This window comes from Antennarius striatus, chromosome 4, assembly GCF_040054535.1.
Source record: "Antennarius striatus isolate MH-2024 chromosome 4, ASM4005453v1, whole genome shotgun sequence".
Taxonomy (NCBI): Eukaryota; Metazoa; Chordata; class Actinopteri; order Lophiiformes; family Antennariidae; genus Antennarius; species Antennarius striatus.
The window spans coordinates 7,395,487-7,415,377 of NC_090779.1; the positions used below are offsets into that span (position 1 = coordinate 7,395,487).

General features: G+C 39.2%; 2 protein-coding genes across 3 annotated transcripts; both read right to left on the reverse strand.

The window, feature by feature from the left end:
• Nucleotides 1-623: 623 nt before the first annotated feature.
• LOC137594253 (AT-rich interactive domain-containing protein 3B-like) lies at nucleotides 624-12,571 on the reverse strand. The gene is made up of 9 exons (XM_068313613.1): nucleotides 12,182-12,571; nucleotides 10,862-11,479; nucleotides 5,387-5,461; nucleotides 5,212-5,284; nucleotides 4,023-4,206; nucleotides 3,514-3,764; nucleotides 2,636-2,911; nucleotides 2,455-2,544; nucleotides 624-1,802 (listed from the first exon to the last, which is right to left on the reverse strand). The coding sequence occupies exons 1-9, from the start codon at nucleotides 12,203-12,205 to the stop codon at nucleotides 1,666-1,668; spliced, it is 1,728 nt and encodes a 575-aa protein (XP_068169714.1). The 5' UTR covers nucleotides 12,206-12,571; the 3' UTR covers nucleotides 624-1,665.
• Nucleotides 12,572-13,524: 953 nt separating this feature from the next.
• On the reverse strand, nucleotides 13,525-17,662 carry cox5aa (cytochrome c oxidase subunit 5Aa). 2 transcript variants are annotated; one of them, XM_068312926.1, is made up of 5 exons: nucleotides 17,518-17,662; nucleotides 16,628-16,744; nucleotides 14,648-14,769; nucleotides 14,424-14,541; nucleotides 13,525-13,945 (listed from the first exon to the last, which is right to left on the reverse strand). In XM_068312926.1, exons 1-4 carry the CDS (start codon nucleotides 17,588-17,590, stop codon nucleotides 14,428-14,430), a joined length of 426 nt encoding a protein of 141 aa, XP_068169027.1. In that variant the 5' UTR covers nucleotides 17,591-17,662; the 3' UTR covers nucleotides 13,525-13,945; nucleotides 14,424-14,427. The 2 variants fall into 2 exon arrangements, with proteins under 2 accessions (XP_068169027.1, XP_068169028.1); XM_068312927.1 differs by having other exon boundaries at nucleotides 14,420-14,541.
• Between the last annotated feature and the right edge of the window lie 2,229 nt (nucleotides 17,663-19,891).

Here is a 19,891-nt window from a genome sequence, read left to right on the forward strand (position 1 = left end):
GTAACCCGTTCTTTATTTACCTCGTTCACCATGATAATTATGGTATGCTTTGTTTGCTGCTTCTTTTCCCGAATAACATTTAGTTTTACTCAGGTTCAGAAATAATTTATCTATGTTGAACCATTTGGTAGCCCATATATGTATGTTTTTGATGTCCTCCGTCCCAATTTGACATATTGTGGTCTCCTATGTAAAGTACCTCTTCACCCATTGTAGTACTGTACCCATAATTCCAAATTGTTCCAATGTCTCCATTAGAATTCCATTGTCAATTTGTCAAAAGCCTTTTTGAGGTCAATAAAGGTTCCTATAAAATACATTTTTTGATCTATGGCATCAGTGATGATTTCCATTGTTTCTGTTAATGCTAAAGCACTGGAATGATTCTCAGTAGATGTTTTTGTTACACATTTGTTCACCATGTGTCTTATCTGTGTGTCCTTCTCACTCCATTGTTATCAAAATGATCCTAGTGAAAGGGAGACACAGGGATGTTTTCTGCCAGCTCAGCCCCGACACACAAAGAATTCATTGAATTTATTTGCTACTTCTTCCATATCATCTACCTTCTTATTTTTATCACAAAAAAACAAAAGATTTATCCAGACAATATGATTGTTTTATTCCTCATAGCCACATGTCCAATAGATTTATCAAAGACTGAAACAGAGTTACACACATTTGATGAGTTAACAGTGGCATTTGTTTGCAATGACATGTTTGCATGATTGTCCACATACAGAGAATGCAGTCAATTGCTAATCAACACGTGCTGCTTTAGGTATTGCATACTTGTCTAGAAGACTGAGGTAGGACAGTTTCAGTGCTCACTTGTCAAAAATCTGAGGTCATTAATGATACATTCTCTGCAATTATCAAATACAACACAGCAAAATATTATGAGATACAGAATAACAGTGACACGTCCAGAGGACATTCCTGAGTTCAGACGATATCTGAGGTAAATCTGTGTGACTTCCATCCGACATGAACCTTACTCCTTCTGTTTTCCTTAGATTATATGGGAAAAAATATTTGTAATTTGATGAGAAACACACATTTACAGATCATACAAAAATCCAACCAACCTACAGCCTATTTATTTTCAACTTCCTTGTAGAATTTAGGCTACAGTGATTCCATGGAAACCAGTGGTGAAAATAATCCCTGATGGCTGCAATAAATGGAACGAAGAGTGAAGGTTTGCAAAATAGTTACAGGCGTGAGTGATGAGATTGAGCTAAGGCTTTTTGGTCTTCAGTGGCACCAAACTGTTCTACTCTAGAAAAAGGCAGCAACTGTTTGATAATCAGTGACATAAAAAGGCTTAATATTGCTTCTCATTGTCTACTTTTGAGCTCTAAAGACACTTGTAAACTTGTAAAACCCTATGAAACCTAATACATTTAATTTGCTGCTAACAGGCACTAAGGTAAACTGTGATCTGAATCTACGTTAGCGTATTTAAGGAAGCCTTTGAGGACAAACATCCATGCCCTCCTGACACTGACTAACTTTAAAACAGTCAAAGCAATGAAAATAGATTAAACTGAATTTTTTTTTATAGTATGTTGAAGCCTTCTGTTAGAATTCCTACAGTTCTTGTCTGACGAGAGAGGTATATTGTGTAAATGTGCAACCAGGACAGTTTTATTAGAGTAAACCTTAATTTGGTCCTTTTGAAGAGGTGGAAGATGAAGAGGACGGACTGTGTGATGAGAGAGCATTGAAAGCACTTGTTCCTGCTTGTGTTACCGTCTGCGACGCCACAGGTGCAGCAGACTTCTGGGCAAAAAGCACTCCTGATCAGAAAGAAAATTAAATTAAAGTCAACAGACAAATTTGATGAATTTGCAGATTTTATTTGCTTTAAGATTAAGGGAGAAATTTAAATGATTCAGCAGTGCACAGAGACTGAAAGCAATGGGCATTTACTGTATAGTTTGAATTACCCTATAATTATATTATTATATTTAATTACATTATAACTGGGTGTTAGACATGTCATTACAGTCAGAGCTTACAACATTCAACATTACTGGAAATTTCCAGTCATGTTCAATTCTTCTGATAACAGAATAAGTAAACTAAGATGAAATGTCTGTAGGTTCTCCTTTATCCAGGTCATGGTTATCCATAGCTGTTTAAATCTATTCACTAGACTTCAAGAAAGTTTCTTGAATACATTTCACATCTCATCCAAGAGGCTTCTTCAGTTCACTAGAACTGAAGAAGGTGAGAAGACGTGAAACATCTCATCCAACAGGCTAAGACGAACTGAAGTTTTAATGACATGTAAAAAAATAGAGAATAAAATGTTTCATAAAAAAACAAACAGATAAACGATGAAGAATTTATAAATATATAGTTCGATTTCAAGAAAATGTCCTTCCAGATTTTTGAGTTCTTTTAGGAAGGCCACAGCATTATTTTGTCTTCGATCTAATTGCTCACCTGAATAAGTGGTGCCATTAAACTCCACAGATACACTAATACTAGTGGACCCACTGGTGGAAATGCTCAGTGACAAATCCTGTTTGATGTCTGTGAGAATAGAAATAAATATTTCAGTTAACAGGGTTTCCTATAATAACGTAACAATAATGTTTGTAATATAACAGCAGGGATTAGCCACCTTGTCCGTTGTTGGGTTTGACGTTCATGGGGTTGAAGTGTGAGGCGATGGCTAGGAGGTTTTGTTGGAGGGCTTGCTGCATGAGGCGCTGCTGCTCCTCAGCCAGCTGCATCATCTTCTTTTCTGCTCCATCGGCCCCTGTGGGTCCTCGCTCCAGCCTCTCCCTCAGGTGCTCCAGCGTGGCAGCTTGAGCCAGCTGCTGCTGCTGCTGCTGCTGCTGCCCCAGGGCCATCGCCATGGGCAACCGGCTGGGTATGACGGGAGACGCCAACTCGTCTGACGGGGGGGGGGGGAGTCAGACATCAGCAAGACTCTTTAAAATGGTGGCAGTTTATCAGACACACACACACACACACACACACACACACACACGTATACAGGTAGTCCTCAACTTACATACACAATGGAGAGGTTGTTTGTAAGTTGAATTGTTCGCAAGTTTTTAATAAATGTCAATGTATAATCACTCAATCTACAATCGCCATTTGAGGTCATTAAATCACATTACTACTCTAAATACGAATATTCCCTAATACTTATCAGAAACAAAAACAGGACATTAAAACAATACATAATAAATAAAATACAGGTCCTATTTTTTATATGCTGTATATATATATATATATATATATATATATATATATATATATATATGTATAAGAGAGAGAAATAAATTCCCCTCAAAAGAGATTTCTTCTTCTCCTTTTAATATACGGTATCTACAAAGTTATCCAGTCTATATGGTAATTTACATGTAAATCACTATTATTTAATTCCCGTTTAAGTTTAAAGAATCGAGCAGACCTCTAGAAGTGCTATGAACCAGTATGGAATCCATCAAAGATTCTAACGAGAGCAGCGCACACACAGCATCATACCATTCTTTTTCTTCAGACTTGGGCTGGGGGTTGTACTCAGACCGTTGTGATTGGTCGGAGTGGTTTGTATGGTGGACGAGGAGAGGAGAGAGTGAGGAGCGGAGCTGGGTGAGGGGGAGTAGCGGTACAGGCTGCTGGTGTAAGACGGACGTCGACCTTCTCTGCGATTACTATCGATGGCTGCCTGCAGCTCATCTGGAGAACTCAGGCCCTTCTTCTCACACTCAAACGGATACAGATACTTCATATACCTACGAGGAAACATTTGAAATAATTCAGTTTCTATGAAATGCAGCATTATTTTTGATGCAAAAACATGTAAAATAATAAAGACAGTCTTTTGAACATTTTCTGAGTGTTACATTTTAGCTTAGACAGATCTCTATTTCACTTTAATTCCAGCTAATAGTCACCTAACAACAATGTCAGACACCTATTTCTTTATACCGAAGCACAGTTTTTGCCTCCATAGTTTATGGTTTACTATTCCAAATGAAGGAGACACCTACTGGGTACGGAGGGTGAAGGCAGCGCTGGTGATGGACGTGGGGAGGTTCAGACCTTTAGTGATCTCCCTCCAGATCTTCTTGTTAATGACCTCCACCAGGCCTCCCTTTTCTGTTACTAACTTATAAAGCTTGTACAAGTCCAGCACCTGCTTTGCCATGATGGGAATACGGTTGACAGGAGTTCCTAAACATATAAGAAGACAAACACAATGAGATGAATTCACTTCTTTTGGAAAGTCGGTCTTTAAATATTAGTGGTTTGTAAAAATAACGGGAGACAAGACATATGGAGGAAGAGGAGCCTTATGGTGATTTATCTCATCGACAGCCTACACTTTTGGTAATATGGTCTAGTATTCACAATCTGTCTGAATACCAATTTAATAATTTCAAATGAGTGGGGGTGGGGATAATTCCACACAGGAAATCTGTAGCTGCACATGATTTCAGTCGTGTGGAGGGGGAGGGGGCCAGAGTCAGCTGTGGCTGTCAATCACAGGGTGGATACCTGACTGATCATCAATCCTGATTTAAACTAAAATCAATTCAAGACATCTAGAAAGGCAGATGTAGAAACCACTTTGTTTTTGGATTAACAAAAGCCACACATGTGATCAGGGAATGAACGTCGCACAAGCATAAGTATGATCGCTGACAGAGCGTCACGTCGTCCCAGCTTTTAACGCTAAGAGGAATTTGACAAAGACAGGGTGGAAAGGTGAGGTGCAACCCCTGAGAATCAAAATTTTAATCAGCACACTGAATTAGCAATATTTTAAGAGTTTATTTAATGTAACCAGTAAATAATACAAGGTTAGATTTTTTTCACTTCACAGGTTTTGTCTTTTCTCGCCATGCTAATGTAGATTTTACAAATTGTTTTGCTGTTGAAACTGAAATTAAAATAAGCTATTTCCTCTGATTTGAATCGACACGGTGCTTACTTATAATTTAACCCTTTAATATTTGCATCTGGATCGGAATGATAGTTTTATCGCTGACTTGAGCTCCTTAAAATCACTGGGAAATTGTGAATCTCGCAATGTATATAGTTAATACATTCAACTTAACAGATAAAACTGCATGATCAATTACAATTACTTTTAATGTACAAAACAGAACAAAATCGGTTAAATCTTTTAAAACCTTTTAAAAGCAATTATTTAAAAACCAGAAGACTGATTCCTACCCCGTTTCTGCATGAAGACAAAGAGTTCATCAAGAAACTCCTTCCTTTGTGGGTCGTTGTCCAGTTCATAAAGCTGTGAATTGGAGATAAGAACATTAGCAACTAGTCAACCATTATTCTGATTACTTCAGGTTTTTTCTTCTTCAAATTCCACGCATTCAACAAATCTACTGACCTTCGCAAAGTCCCTCGATGGTTCTGCTCTTCCTTTTCCTCCGTCGCTCTCCTCAGCCCAGATGGCACTTCCTCTCTGTTCGCACACACAGAAAGAAATTCCTCTTTGTTTGCTTAATGTGACAAATTATGAGAACAGCCTGACAAACCACTGGCAGGTGCTTAATGTAATACCAACTGATTATTTCACACACAAAATGAAGCCTGTTTCCCACCTTCTGTGTCCAAACCTGCCTCACTCCAAGCGTTAATCCATTCACTGCAGCACAGTCACACAGAAAAGCTGATCTCTGTAAAGCTCAGGCTGCCTGAACTGAGGTTTATGAGTTTAATATAATAATGCTTTTAAAAGGGTATGCCTAAAGCTGGTCATAGTGGAAAAGAGATGAAGTGCTCATTAGGTGGTTTAATATGACATTCTATCCTCCATCACCCCCCATGAACATGACAGTTGAAGGTTAAAAATGTGAGTGGAGGCCAATGTTTGTGCAACTGTGTGGAAAAGCCTGCTGGGAGGTTATTGTCCCGCTGACGCCCCCAGAGCTTCACCATGATGCATGTCTCAAGACGGGTTTGTCACTGCATACACAGGAACTCAGTCCTATTTCAGATTATTCTTGTGCTCTTCCAAAACTGGTATTAAGTGATTAATTTTACGATTGTTGATTAACTGCTTGTCCTTACATGTCACACTCTTTTCTTCTAGGATCTCCATCACGGGTTCGCTGTTCGTTATGACAGCGATGCTCACACGCCTTTAAGGCCACGCTCTTGTTTTGTAGTAAAACAAACTTGTTTGTTTGTGAAAGCAAGTTGTGCTTTGGCAATTTGATAAGATCAGATACTTGCTTTTTAGATCAAAATAACAGGTTTTTTTTTAGTTGTTTTTGTCTTCCTCCATCTTCCGATTTTACTGACTTGAATTTAAACACACTGACATTTGACAATGATCTGACCTGGGGTTCATCTGTGGCTTCGATCCTCTGATGCCTTCATTTATTTATAAATTACATTAATACTTGAAATGTGTATCAGCACTACATTTAGTTCACTATTTCAACGGCTCCTTGTACTTACATACAAAAGTCTCAGCTAATTTAGGGATTAGGCACCAAAACAAGCAACCGCTGCTGACTAGTTTAATTGTAGAACACCTCCAGCTTACACATTTTTACCTGGTGTTTTCTCTGGGTTTTTTATTGATCTATTTGCCTATTTTATTAGTATAATAAAGTAATTTTATATGTATTTTCATCTTTGCAGCTTTATTTTTGCTTTGCATCTTTGTTTTTTCCAGAATCTTGTCTTCTCTGACAGCCAGTCTTCCAACCGCAACACAAATGCTTCGATTGCACTCTTTACTCTGAGACAAACAGAGATAAAGAAATAAATACCAAAGGCAAATTCAGCAGTCTGGTCCCTCACACATTCTGAAATCTCATTGATGATGTTGAGGTAGATAAAAAAGGTAATTCAAATAGTAGCAGAATTAAAACTTGGAGTAAGAAACAGCACACAAACACGAAGGTCATCCAAGGCTGTTTAAATCAATCCACTGGACTTTAAGAGGCTTCTTCAGAACTAAATAACCATGACCTGGATAACTGAGAACCGACACAGACAAACACCAGGGTCCTGAAACACACCTCAGAGACACAAAAGTGCTTTAAACAGTCGATAAGAGTGTGTGAAAAGGTAATACAGATAGAAGGTAGTTTAATATCAGTATGGGGAGGGTTCATATTACCGTAAAAAATAAGATAGTTAGTCGCTCTATCGTGGAATTCTTTAATCACGTGCCAAGTATACCAGTGTAACAGACAGTATAACAGACACACTTTCTGTTCCCAAACTCCTCATCCTTTGTACTTTTACCGTTTTTTAACTATGACTTTAGCCACAATTACTAATAAACTCAAGTAAATTGAGATGCGCTTCACGAGGGTCTGAGGGAAGACGAGGTAATGACACGAATGGGAAATTCCAGAGACCAAACACTTTACTTTAACAGCAGTCTGTGTGGTCATATCGTTGTATGAAGGCCACAACTTCACGTTTACGATCAGCTGAAGTAATCTCGATCACTCCCCAGTGGGTGTGTTTAGGACAGGTTGTAAATCCCCCGCCTGTGTTGTCATGGAATATGGGTCAAACTGAAAAAATAAAAATGTCAAGTTATTTCCCCTAAAGATGTTTTGCCATCTTTGGCGGCCACATCTTAACTCTTCTGACAAATGCTGGTCTTCTTCGGGTCTCAATCGATATTTGTTGCTATGATTAACAACCCTTGCCTTGCTTGATAACAAGTTTGAAATGGAAAACGGTCAAAACTTTACTGAGTTTCCACTGGGCTGTCGCTACTACATTGACTCTGGCTCTAGGGTACATTACCAGGGAGATGGAATTAATGGGAGAATGTGGAGACATGTCTATTTCACATATCTTTGCAGAAATTAGCTGCCAATGGGAGAATCATCTTCATCCAGTTACTCTATACAGTGTCCTAAAATACTCTGAACACCCCTTATGAGCTGATAACTAAATTATTCTTTTTTTTTTTTTTTTCCAGATTAAACACAATGAAGTCGATGATGGCAGCCAGACCAAACTTTGAACAATGGAAATTCATTCTAAAATGCTACTGGAAGTATGTAAAATGCAGAGTGCAAAGACAATTTAGGAGGGAGTTTTTACATGTGTAGGATCCTCCTGATTTTTAGGGGTAGGTAGCCCTTGGGCCATAGTTACCCCCGTTTTTAGATTCAATTCAGTCCATAGAATTTAACCGATGGGAGGTGGAATGGAAAAGAAGCAGCCTGACCATATGATAAATAGTAAAAACATATGTAGTTAAATGGATAGTGGTTTTTTATTTATTATTCTGTGTTTAAATGTTAAAGTGCTGCTAAACTGTGGGCATCCACTTTTCAGCTGAACTCTGTGGAGGCAGAGCTGCTGTGAATTCAAATGGTTTTACAGCCTTGAATCTCTAATAAAGGACTTACTCCCCCACCAGAAAGAGTATTGATGTGAAAGTAGATAAACATCCCAGTCTTTTCACCATCAAATGGAAATCAAACCCTTCCCCCCTTATTGATGAGCAAGTGAGACCTACTGCGGATCTATTAACAAAGAGCTTTGGGTTAATTGCTCACAGAGTTTTCACGTATCCCTGCCTGTGGATGCTGATAGTATTCAGTATGTAGGTCAGGAAAGGCTTTCTTTTGTTAGCTAGCTTTTATTAGGGTTTAGGGTTTATAGTACCATAGATGTTTAAAAGACAAATTAACAGGCTAATGCCTTTTACAACACTTGAAGCACTTCTATAACAATATCTGATCAATCAACAAGGATTCGGAAAATTGTAAGAAATGAATCCTATGCGTATAACGTAATATACATTTATAATCTTCTTTTCCTTTTGGCTTTTCCCTTTAGGGGTCGCCACGGCAAATCAGTTATAATAATTTATAGTAAGTTATAATAATAATCAGTTATAATAAGCTTCATTAATATAATGCAGCTGCCTCGGCAGAGAAACAATGAAAACATATCCATCTCGAAATTTCAATGTAACTGCAGGGGGGGGGGGGCAAGATGAAATATTTAATCCAAATCAAATCATTGGGCCTCTAATCATCCGAACAAGTCAAGATCATTTATCTGGCCCCTTGCTGTGCTGTGAGCCGAGGCTGAGAGCAAACAGGGGTTGTTTTACCCCCGCCCATGCCACATTTAAGGTCGTACAGTTAGCCCGCAAACAGGGAGCGAACAATGGCTGTCCAGCATGGCGAGGCTTGAGCAGCTTTTGTCCAGGTCTTCAGACGTGTTAGTTCAACAGTTTGTTAAAGCAAAAGATCTAGGAGTGTGTACAAAGAAGAACAAATTACTGCATTTTGTGCAAAGTCAAGAGCTCCTTTAGATTTCAGATGTTACAGGGCTGCATACCGTTCCTCTGCAGTTTACTACGTTTAGCACTCCTCCCTACAAACCACACAGCAATGATGAAAAATGAGCAGGTGATTATGTGTAATATACAATACAGGTAAAGAAGGAGAAACTATTTATCAAGTAATTCCCATAATTTGTCATGATTTCTAAATAGCATCCACATTTAAGGTGAAAACAGCAGTTTGGGCTTCAGGTAATAAAAAAAAAAATCCCCTCTATATCAAACACAGAAAATAACGCTCTTTTAACACCTGAAGCAGGATACTTTTTTTTAAATTACACAGCTGCTGTGTGCTGGTCTGAGGAAAGGAAATCCATTCTTGCTGCAGCAGCCCTATAATGTATTGATTACCTCCAGCTGAATTAAGCTGCCATGTAGCGTCGCTAAGCAACGCACATTTTTGCGAAGCTATCCACTGAGCTACAGCTACGTAACCTGTAAGTTTTCTGCCGCTGTGTGGGCTCATGATCTCAAAACATTTTTGGATTCCAAATTCATTTGAAGCACTGATAATGCTTCACGTCTAAATTTTCTAGCAGACAGCAACAGATCAGGGAGGATACGAGTGAAGGAAACTAAATAAATAAATGAAACACAGAGGTGTGAAAAACATCTGATAGAGTAAAAATCCATTCAGCACCATTAAACCAGCAGCAATAAACTTTATGGGTAGTTGCTTGCTGGTATGCCGTAAGCCAGGCTCTCGCCCAGCTGTCCCTCTGCCTGCAGGCCTCATTAATTATAATGTATTGTATTGAAGTGGGGCCTTTTCAAGGGAAAAATCCACACAAGAGAACCAATCAGATTAGTCGACGTGTACAACCTGTTTCCTGTATGCAGTCCCATTTTGACTGAGGGAAAACAACTGGTAATACTGGCTTTGGATGTAATATTTAAATACTAACTATTCTAACAAATCCTAACAAATCGAACTCAATGCTGAAGTTGGCCTCCTTTATGGATACTCGGGTTTGCTTTATTCATCTTCAGCTCTCTTAACTCCATCCTTGTCAGGTCTGAATCAGCCTTTTTACAGTTGGTATTGGACCACAGCCAAGATCATTTACCTCAGCCAAAGGCCAGAACACATTTCCGAAAGTGTCAGGCATGAGGTGAAGTACAGCAGAAGGAGATCTTAGGCCCAGCCAGTAATTAAACACTATCAAGGGCCGGGCATTCTGCCAAGAGGGACACTCTTTCTTGTGCACGCGCGCACAGACACACACACACACACACACACACACACACACACACACACACGCGTCAACGGGAGGCAGACTGGGCAGCAGTTAGTCTGACTCAGCAGGAAGAAGTCAACAATTAATAATGTGCCAGCTAAAAAGGACATTTTTAGATGTTGATCGCTTCTCTTTAAGAATTAACCGAGGTGACGGGTATCAAGTAGACAGATATCACTGTGGGTTTTATGGCTGCAATTTCAAATCTTCAACTTAAAAGACGGCAAACCATTAGAGCCAGGAAAAAATTATACTGCCTTGATTTGCAAAGTCCAAGATGTTTTACCTGTTTAAAAGGCTCATCATAGCCCCAGTCAGCGAAGCCATTGGGTGATGTGAAGGCTTGAAGAGCAGCAGGAGACGGCAGCTCCTTCTCCTCATGCTCCTGCTTTGCTGAAGGAGGAGATCGGGACATTTGCTTCAGAGCAGCCACATGAGGGGTGGGAAAAGGATGGAAGGGAAAGCCTGCATCTCGCTGGAGTTTACGCTTCCTAGAATGTTGGTGAGGCCCACAGTCCTCATCCTCTTCCCCATCTTCATCCAATTCCTCATGATTCTCTTCAGCCTCGACCATTTCCTGCTCCTCCTCAGCAGAGTCTTCATCTTCTTCATCCCTTCCTATTCTACTGAGGTTGTTACTCAAAGCTTGTTGAGGTGCCTGATGAGCCTGTCCGTCGGCTTTGCCCACTGAGGTCGGGTCGAGTCTGGATCCAGATCCGGAGGCTCTGGCTGCAGCAGCGTGTTGAGCAAACAGGAGCTGGGCTTGAAGGAGATGTTTCTCCTGCAGGTTCATCTCCAGCCGGGCCTCTTGTTGTCTCTGCAGCTGCTCCATCACTGCCTCCAACTTGATCCCAGCAGGACTGAGCTGTGGACACCCAGAAGAGACTCCCTCTGGGAAATTTGACTGGTGGCAAAAAAATGCAGCTAATTACATTCATTCATTCATTCATCTAACTTGATTGAGAGAATGTGGTGTGTTAGTTGACTGTGTGCATCGGTAGTAATTTATCCAGAGTTGAATAAAGGAGAACCTGACTTAATAACAATAAAGCAACCAACTTGTTGAGTAAATATTTGTATTTTTACATAAAGCTGTGCAAATATTTTTTTGGAACCAAACAAAACTCCCAAGTTGAACTCGGGTTTTGGAGCAGAGACCGTCTGGGCCTCAAGCAGCGCGTTATTGGTGGATTAAAGAGAAACAAAGCTCCATGGCTTCAGACAATTATTAACAGAAAACAGACCGACGTTTAATTCAGCTGAGAATAAATTAGTAGCAAGACATACAAGTTCCTCACAAAGCTTTTTTTTTGTGTTCTCCATTAACTCAGAGCTACTTTAATACACCATAAGAGAATTTATTTAACATTTTTTGGGGGTTTGATAAGCGAAAGAAACTTCATATCTGATCATATGACCGCGAATAAAAGGCCTGCCGCAATAAATACGCCAAACACCCATAACCGGATCAATAACTGCAGCGAAAACTTGATCGACAACGTGGATCCGTTTCTTGAGAATAAGAAACATTACAAGAATCGTCATTTGCTTTGTTACTGTAACAATCACGAGTTGGAACGCTACCAATCATTTCGTCGACACTCACCATTTGCGCCTTGGAGTAATCCATCTCCGCCAACAGGTCGTATTTTCTTCTTCCTTCTTTGTTCCCGTAGAATTAAATCGCATCTCAGGACCAGTTTTCAAACATTGAAGATTATTCAGGTCAGATTTGATGTTTAAAAAAAAAAATTAAAAAAAAAAAAATCTTGTGGTGTGGACGTCGGGGTAATTGGAGCTGGAGGAGGGGTAGTTGTGTCGTTCGTGCACTGCGCCTCCCTGGTCACTGCGCATGGAAACTCAAACATCTCTGATTGTCTTTCAGTGAGTGGCCTACACCCCCAACTCAGATGAATGAAAGGCCCGCCCCACGCAGAAAGCTCGTAAAGTGGGTTTCCTCTCTCCCACTTTACGAGGAAATCCCACCACTGTTATTAACCCATAACGCAACTCGACCTGCGCGCAGAGGAAAGAAGTAAACAGTGTTTTAGTGTGGACTCTCCTCACGATCAGCCAGACTGGCTCTCTAGAATTTCACAACATATAAAGTGCATTCACATCCACTATGGGTGGATGTGCATGGCCTGAATGATTGGAGTCAATTTACATCACCACTATCCACTGATTGGATTCTTTGAACCCAGATATTTTCTCATTTTCTTCACGACGATATCATTTTCATCTTTTATTTGACATCTAATTTGCTCCATTCAGACACGTTTGTCTTTGCGGACCCCTGGGACCCCCCACCCCTCTATGAAATTAATCAAATCCTGTCATGATTTTGTTATCGACTATGAACAAAACTAACGCTTGTGTATTGGGCACGGTGGTGATGTCACTGATTTCTTTTCACATAAGCCATGGGGTTTCATTTATTGATCTGATGTGCAGTGGATGGCGCTGTTGCGTCATAGAAAAGGCATCATCCTTTACAAAAATTCAAATCCAGTGTCGGCTGGTGAATGTAGGCCCAGGGGAGTGAATGGGAACGGGAAAATCAATCAGTGAAGTGTGTTTCAGAAAGCATTTAGGGGTACTGTTGAATGAACCCTTCAAAGTGTGAGCAGTCCAATGGTAGACTACTAGTTTACTGAAGTATGATCTAGAAAAGCAGCAACGAAAAATGTGCTTTGACATATTTCACTCTGCCACATCTTATTAATTAGTTCATTATTTAGGATTTAATAACCATGTAAATATATTAGTTTGCTTCAATAAGAAAAACATTCAAGCTGCAGTACGATAGTGATTCAGGACTATCTGTAAAAGAACAGATTATAAAAGTAAATCAGTACACAAATATGGACTGTCTTAATTTTTTTTTTCTTTTGGGCAGCCGGTGCCCCTCTGCTAAAATTCAGTTATGATTTGATAAAATTGCAACCATTTTTATTTGAATTAGTTTATTTTAACAGCAGAATTTCCCTGAAAGGAAAGCAGATGTCACGTGGATTGAGTACAGTACAATGTTTTTTTACATTCATGAGAAATGCTGCTCCCTTGTGGCAAAGAACGATTCACAAAGTAATCCAGACGCACCCAAAGAACATGAACTGCCAAGTGATGCCCTGCTCCCTGTAAAGCAACTAATGGACAAATCACTTCAACAATATTCAAACGTATATAAAAAAAAATCCCAATAGTTCTTGTGACACTCCATTATGATACATTTTCTTTATTAGGCTCATCAATATTGTACAAGCAAGAGAACTTAATAAAGGTCAAATTAAATATCACACATATGTTTTGAGGAAAACATTTATGATAAAAGGTCTCTGTGTCTGGGGGATATCCACGGAAATCAGATCTGAAACAAACAACATTTCTATTAGAAAGCAATCCCAATATAAATCTTTGGTAAAAAAACAATAAAAAAACCCAACACACCATAATTTCCGGACTATTGAGCGCACCTGTCTATAAGCTGCAGGCATCAAGGTGGTGTTCCCTGACATATTTACACAGAAAGATTTTTAAGCATTATAAAACATTAAAGTTTTTCCCCAAAGTGTCCCCAACCTGTCGATATCAATCCACTGATGCTGAGCCTACATGCAGCAGTTTTCCGACTTCAACAGCCAGATCGATCGCCTTTAACTTAAAAGCTGCATCATATGGCTTTCTTCACCTGTTTTCCATCAGGAGGGGTGGGGTGATGGTGCAAAATATCTGTTCAAAACACAATAAAACTACGATAGTGGCTCGCGCCCGTGTGGAGAAAAGTAGCGGCTTACAGTCCGGAAAATATGGTACCTACTATCTTATTAGAGACTTCTGATACCTACTGATCTACACTTTGTCAATACCAAGCTCTTCTGGCGTAGAGACACCGAGCTCGTCTAAAATTGGCCTTAGCTCTTGAATCACATATGGATAGATGTCTTTATGAGGGCCAGCTTTGTCCTGAGGAAATAACAAACCAATCAACAACTTAGGACATCAACTACAAGAAAGCTGTTAGGCAAAAATCTGTGAATTATTACAAAGATGAAACACTGATTTTCTTCACCTTCACAGCTTCCAAAATCCGGATAGCGCTGGCCAAGTCGTTTAATCTCCGGCAAGCTCTTAGTGCTGCCTCAAGAACCTTGGGCTCGGGCACCAGATCGTAACCAATCAATGTGTTCATCCCTAGAAGAAGGAATAACATGTTTTTACTGGACATTAGTCAGAAACCAACACATTTATTATAAGACAGGGTTCCAAATACAAGTGCATCTAAAAAAAAAAAAAGAATTTCATGGACATCACTTTTTTCTGTAAATTAACTGAGACAGAAACCATGAAACTCATGATTTTTGATTTAGAGCACATAAATAGAAATAAATCCAGCCTTTTTTGTATTCATTTCAACAGTAGCTTGCAGCTTGTGAAACTCAAGAATCTGGCATCGAAATACTAGGATACAATCAAAAAAATTATTTTCATTATAGAATATTATGTTAATTTAGGAACTCAATACTTGATTGGTCCAGTCAGTCAAACACATCAATGTCAAAAACAGTTCAGGGTTGTTTGGGGAGAAAGGATAGGTGCCAAGCCCTGGAAAAAAAAAATCAGCAGACAGGAGCATAAGTTTCTAAAATCTCCCGGCAGATGCTCTGCTAACTTTGGACTTAGTAAAACCCAAATGGGCCCAAACCATCACGTCACACTGGACTTCAATCAGCCTAGGTTCTGTGCCTCAATCCTCTTCCTTCAGACACTGGGACCTGGATTTCAAAACGAAATAAAAAATGTTCTGATATCTGAAAAGAGGATTTAAGACCAGTTTAGGTCCAGTTCTTTTTCACCTTAGTGGGACTTTTCTGAAGCTGCCTCTAGTTCAGGAGTGGCTTGACACCAGGAATAAGACATCTTTAGTCCATTTCCTGGGCAGGTCTGTATTTGGTGGCTTGTGATGCTCTGACTCCAGCCTCAGTCCACCATTAAATACCTTAAACAGCCTTGATTTCACGTTGAGTGATGCGACGCTGTTTCTTAGGCATATGTTCTTACAAGATGTCATAGATAAATAGGATTAGCTGACTGAGATGCTTGCAGTGTAATATAGTTGCATTGTTTTCTGTCTGTTCTATACTTGCGTTAAATTTTCAAAAGCTCCACACTCTATCCCCATACTCAGTTTTCTCCAAAACAGTCCATGAAAAACTAATGTTATGTTTGTTTTTGCTAACAATTAGTGGGAACAGCCTCTACCTCATTTTTCAGTATTGTTTATTATACAATTTAATTACAAGTTTTATTTTAAAATTGCATACCATCTACAGTTGTACCTCTTCCTGACTTGTATGTGATGTCAAATCACTCGCACTGACTACAGTCATTGTCCTGTATCATTGCTCTCATCAATTCAGACATAAACTATTCACATTCTTCTTGCCATAAAAAACTGTTTAGTAGTAAAAAAGTATTGCCATATAAAAAATAGGAAAAAAATCACTCACGGAAACTAGTGAGCAACAGATGAATCTGATGGCTTATCAGGCATAACAAACACAGTATATAGCTCACGTTACAAAGTCTTGAAAGGACATGTGTGCTTGAAGATATTTCATTTGTCATCCAATAATCTGCCAAACTGACTATGTATTGCTGACAAGCTGAGCTGGCTAAACTTTCTGTTGAGGACAATGTGAATTTACACACTGAATACATGTCAAGACAGCACTGTGGTGCAGTTAGTGCTGTTTTCTTACAGCAAGAAGGTCCTTGGTTCAATTCCACCTGGGGCCTTTCTAATGTTCTCATTGTCCACAACTTGCTGATAGCTACCAATAGAAAGGGCTCACTATTACCACTTCAAGCCAGGTTTTGCCAAACAATCCCTTCTTTGTGACCCCTTTACTTTCTGCTATCGTTAATGTTACGTACGTACAGAAAAGCTACTTTCTGGAGCAGAAAAATATGATCACATCTGTGGGTTATCAGAATGAAGGTAAGAATGACCTTATATTACACAGATGACAATTTGAATTAAGTCATGTACCTTTTCTCAGCTCCCATGGATCAATGTCTGGTTTCTTGAAATAGGTGATCCAGCGGGCATCAAACTCTTCATCCGTCTCTTCAACCTCATACGAGTAACCCCTTGAGGCCAAAACAGCTGTGCAGTGAACAAGAAATTCATTTTAAACGTAGGACTCACACGCCAGCCAACAGAACAGTGTCATCTAGTGCCAGGTGAGGCAGGGCGATCACCGCCAAGGTTATCACGACTCAGCCAAGTGGAATGAGGACAAACGCTGTGCAGCTATTTGATCAAAGCCCATAAGGACAATGGTAGTCTGTGATTATACCGCGGCTCGTATAAAAGGGAACATGGAATCGAGCACTAGATTAGCATAAAATGATATAAATTGTACGTCCCGTAAATCTTAACATCCTGTTAAAGAAGTTACTATTCAAAAGGCATAATTATCACAACCAACACAACTCGTGTTCCTTGGTGATCACTATCTGTAATAAACCTAAACTATTCTTATAAACACCCACTGATCTTTAAGGCGGCTGAGCAGAAAGACAGAAACCTCAACGAGTTAGCATGTTAGCATGTGCAGCAGGACAACAGGCCTCACTCTCATCCTCTCAATGGGTCATGGCAAGGACACAGACAGCAGACTACGATATTTTACCTACGCACACTGCCAGGATGTCTGAAATAAACACTACTTCATTTGAACACATTCTACGGTGCATCTTGCTCTGAATGGAAGTTAGGATAATCTGGATAAGATAATACCATACACGTTAACTAGCTTAGCTACCGCTCAGAGCTGAAGGCCACACGTAATTCCCGTAAGTACTTTGTGCTGACTGCTTAACAAACTGTCGGATTATGAAACAGCAGTATGAAACGTTTGATAAATGAACGGGTACCTGCACATCCTCTGTTCGTACGAGTCAGACTCCGGACACCGGAGACCGAGAGTCGGACGGCAGCTCTGAACATGTTGACGGACAAATAGCAGCGCGACCCGGTGAGTTCCTCACGAGGAAGTGAGCCTTTGGCTTTGGCCGCACGTAAGCCACTCCAGTGTGCGCATGCGCACACTGCGGAGCCCGCTGTTTTTTCTGCATTCTTTGACCTACTAGTTGTCACTTTGACCTACAACTACTGTAATACCTCTACGTGCTTTTTTAATATTTATTTATTTTTTACAGTGATTCTATCTTTAAGGAAATCGATGAACAATTTCATGCACTCAATAATATGCACTTATTATCCTTTGGAATAAAGTCACCTTTTAGCTATATGATTATCATTAAATGTGAAAATCAAAACAACAAAAAAGGACAATAATAGAAAAGACTTAATTATCTCATACAATATATAGATAGTATAATCATACATATTACAGTTTCAAACAATACAAACAATAGATATAAAATTTCTTCTCTTCATTTGACCCATTCCTGTCCAGCAGTGTGTAGCCTTTATAATTGCCAAAAATAAACAACAACAACAACCACAACAACAACTAAAACAACAACAATTATAATAATAACCTCCCCAGCTCCCCGCGACCCGCAACAGCAGATAAAGCTGTGACAGAAAATGGATGGATGGATGTTCGATTTGAGTAACTTGGTGACTTTGGTTTTTACAGAGAGATCAGTACTAGCCACATTTATTTATTTTTTTCTTTTTCAGAAGCATTGCTCCAGTTATCCACTTCTCAGAGTTCCTGGGTCTTCAGGATAATCAAATCCAACAAGATCACCTTTGCATTGATCCAGAAGATCAACAGAACTTCTGACTCTTAAGGACGTCATCCACACCATCTTGAACATACGACACTTGATAAACAATTGGAAGCTTAAAAAGAAAAACACTAAAAGTTTACTCAAATAAATGTCAACTCTTTTACATAAATGATGTTAATTATTCATCAATATATAGGGATTGAAATATGAATGAAACCAGTCAGACTTTAATCTCCTATTCCCTTGAAAGAAGAGGTGCCCAGTGGGACTGGAGATGTTTAGTGGACCCTTGTCCTCCACAGTCTCACAAGTTTCCGTCCTGATACCAACGACCAACATTTTCATCACTCCATTATACTGTAGAAGTGAGAAAAATAAATACCAATGACTGACAATGAATTTCATTGTCAGTCATTGGTATAAAATTGTTTTGTATCAACATTTTGTGGCTTATTATTGTAATAAACAGCATTTCTTCATTATATGATGACCAATAGTGTTGTAGTGAAAAGCACCTAACCTAAGACTGAATCAAAACAAAGACCAAACTGATGCAAGATCATTTTCAAAACCATTACCATAATGACGAGGCTTGATTCTTAAACTTTTCCTATCCTAAAAAAGGAGAAAAACAACATTTAAGAATATTGATGAAATATAGATACAATACGTTAATCTTACAAACTGTATTTCCCTATCAGTGATATCTGAGAAGAGTCAATACTGGGACTGGTATGAAAATATGTAAAAACAACTTCCTGTTGCTAAATTGTCACTCCCCAATCAGTCACTGATTGGTAAATCATATATTGTGTATTAACTTGTATTCATCAGTATATCTTAAAAATAATAAACAGACCCATTAGTCTACAGAAAAAATATTTATTTGAAATGTGAAGTCATTTGTGAGGCCAGCAGGCCTGTGCTAGAATTTAATTTCCATTTCAAATCAGACTGTCAGAATCAATGTATTAAGACTGTGGAAGACACGTGATAGGTGGACAAAACAAAATGAATTCAACAATTTAATAAACTTGTCTTGTAGAAAATTGATTTTATATAATGCCCTAAGACAATTACGACCCAAATAAAATAGAACTTTGCATTTTTCAAAATGATGCATGTGAGCCCACCTTGACAAAATTATCACCTGACAGTTATTCTTTACAGCACACAGCATATCAGCAACAAGATGAAAGAAATCTGAGGGTGTGCTTCTTCTACGTAATAAAACTGCTCTTCCTGATTCATACATGGTAAATATGTTTCTCAGTTAAGGAAGTTCAGCATTAGAATAGACTCTTAACAAACAAGCAAACAGTGTTCCATGTAGCTGTTGGGCTAAAGTCTACTTTAGGGAGTTTGGTTGCATTTTAGGAAGATAAGCGATTACATTTTTTGACCTAAAGTTGGTTGGTGGGGTCTCATCATAATTCCTCCAGGACTGAAAACCCTCTCCACTGGTGCTGAAGTGACAGATACTCGCTGCATCTTCAGTGCCATCATACGCACTGGGGGGAATCCGTCATGGATTTTGGTTGTGATG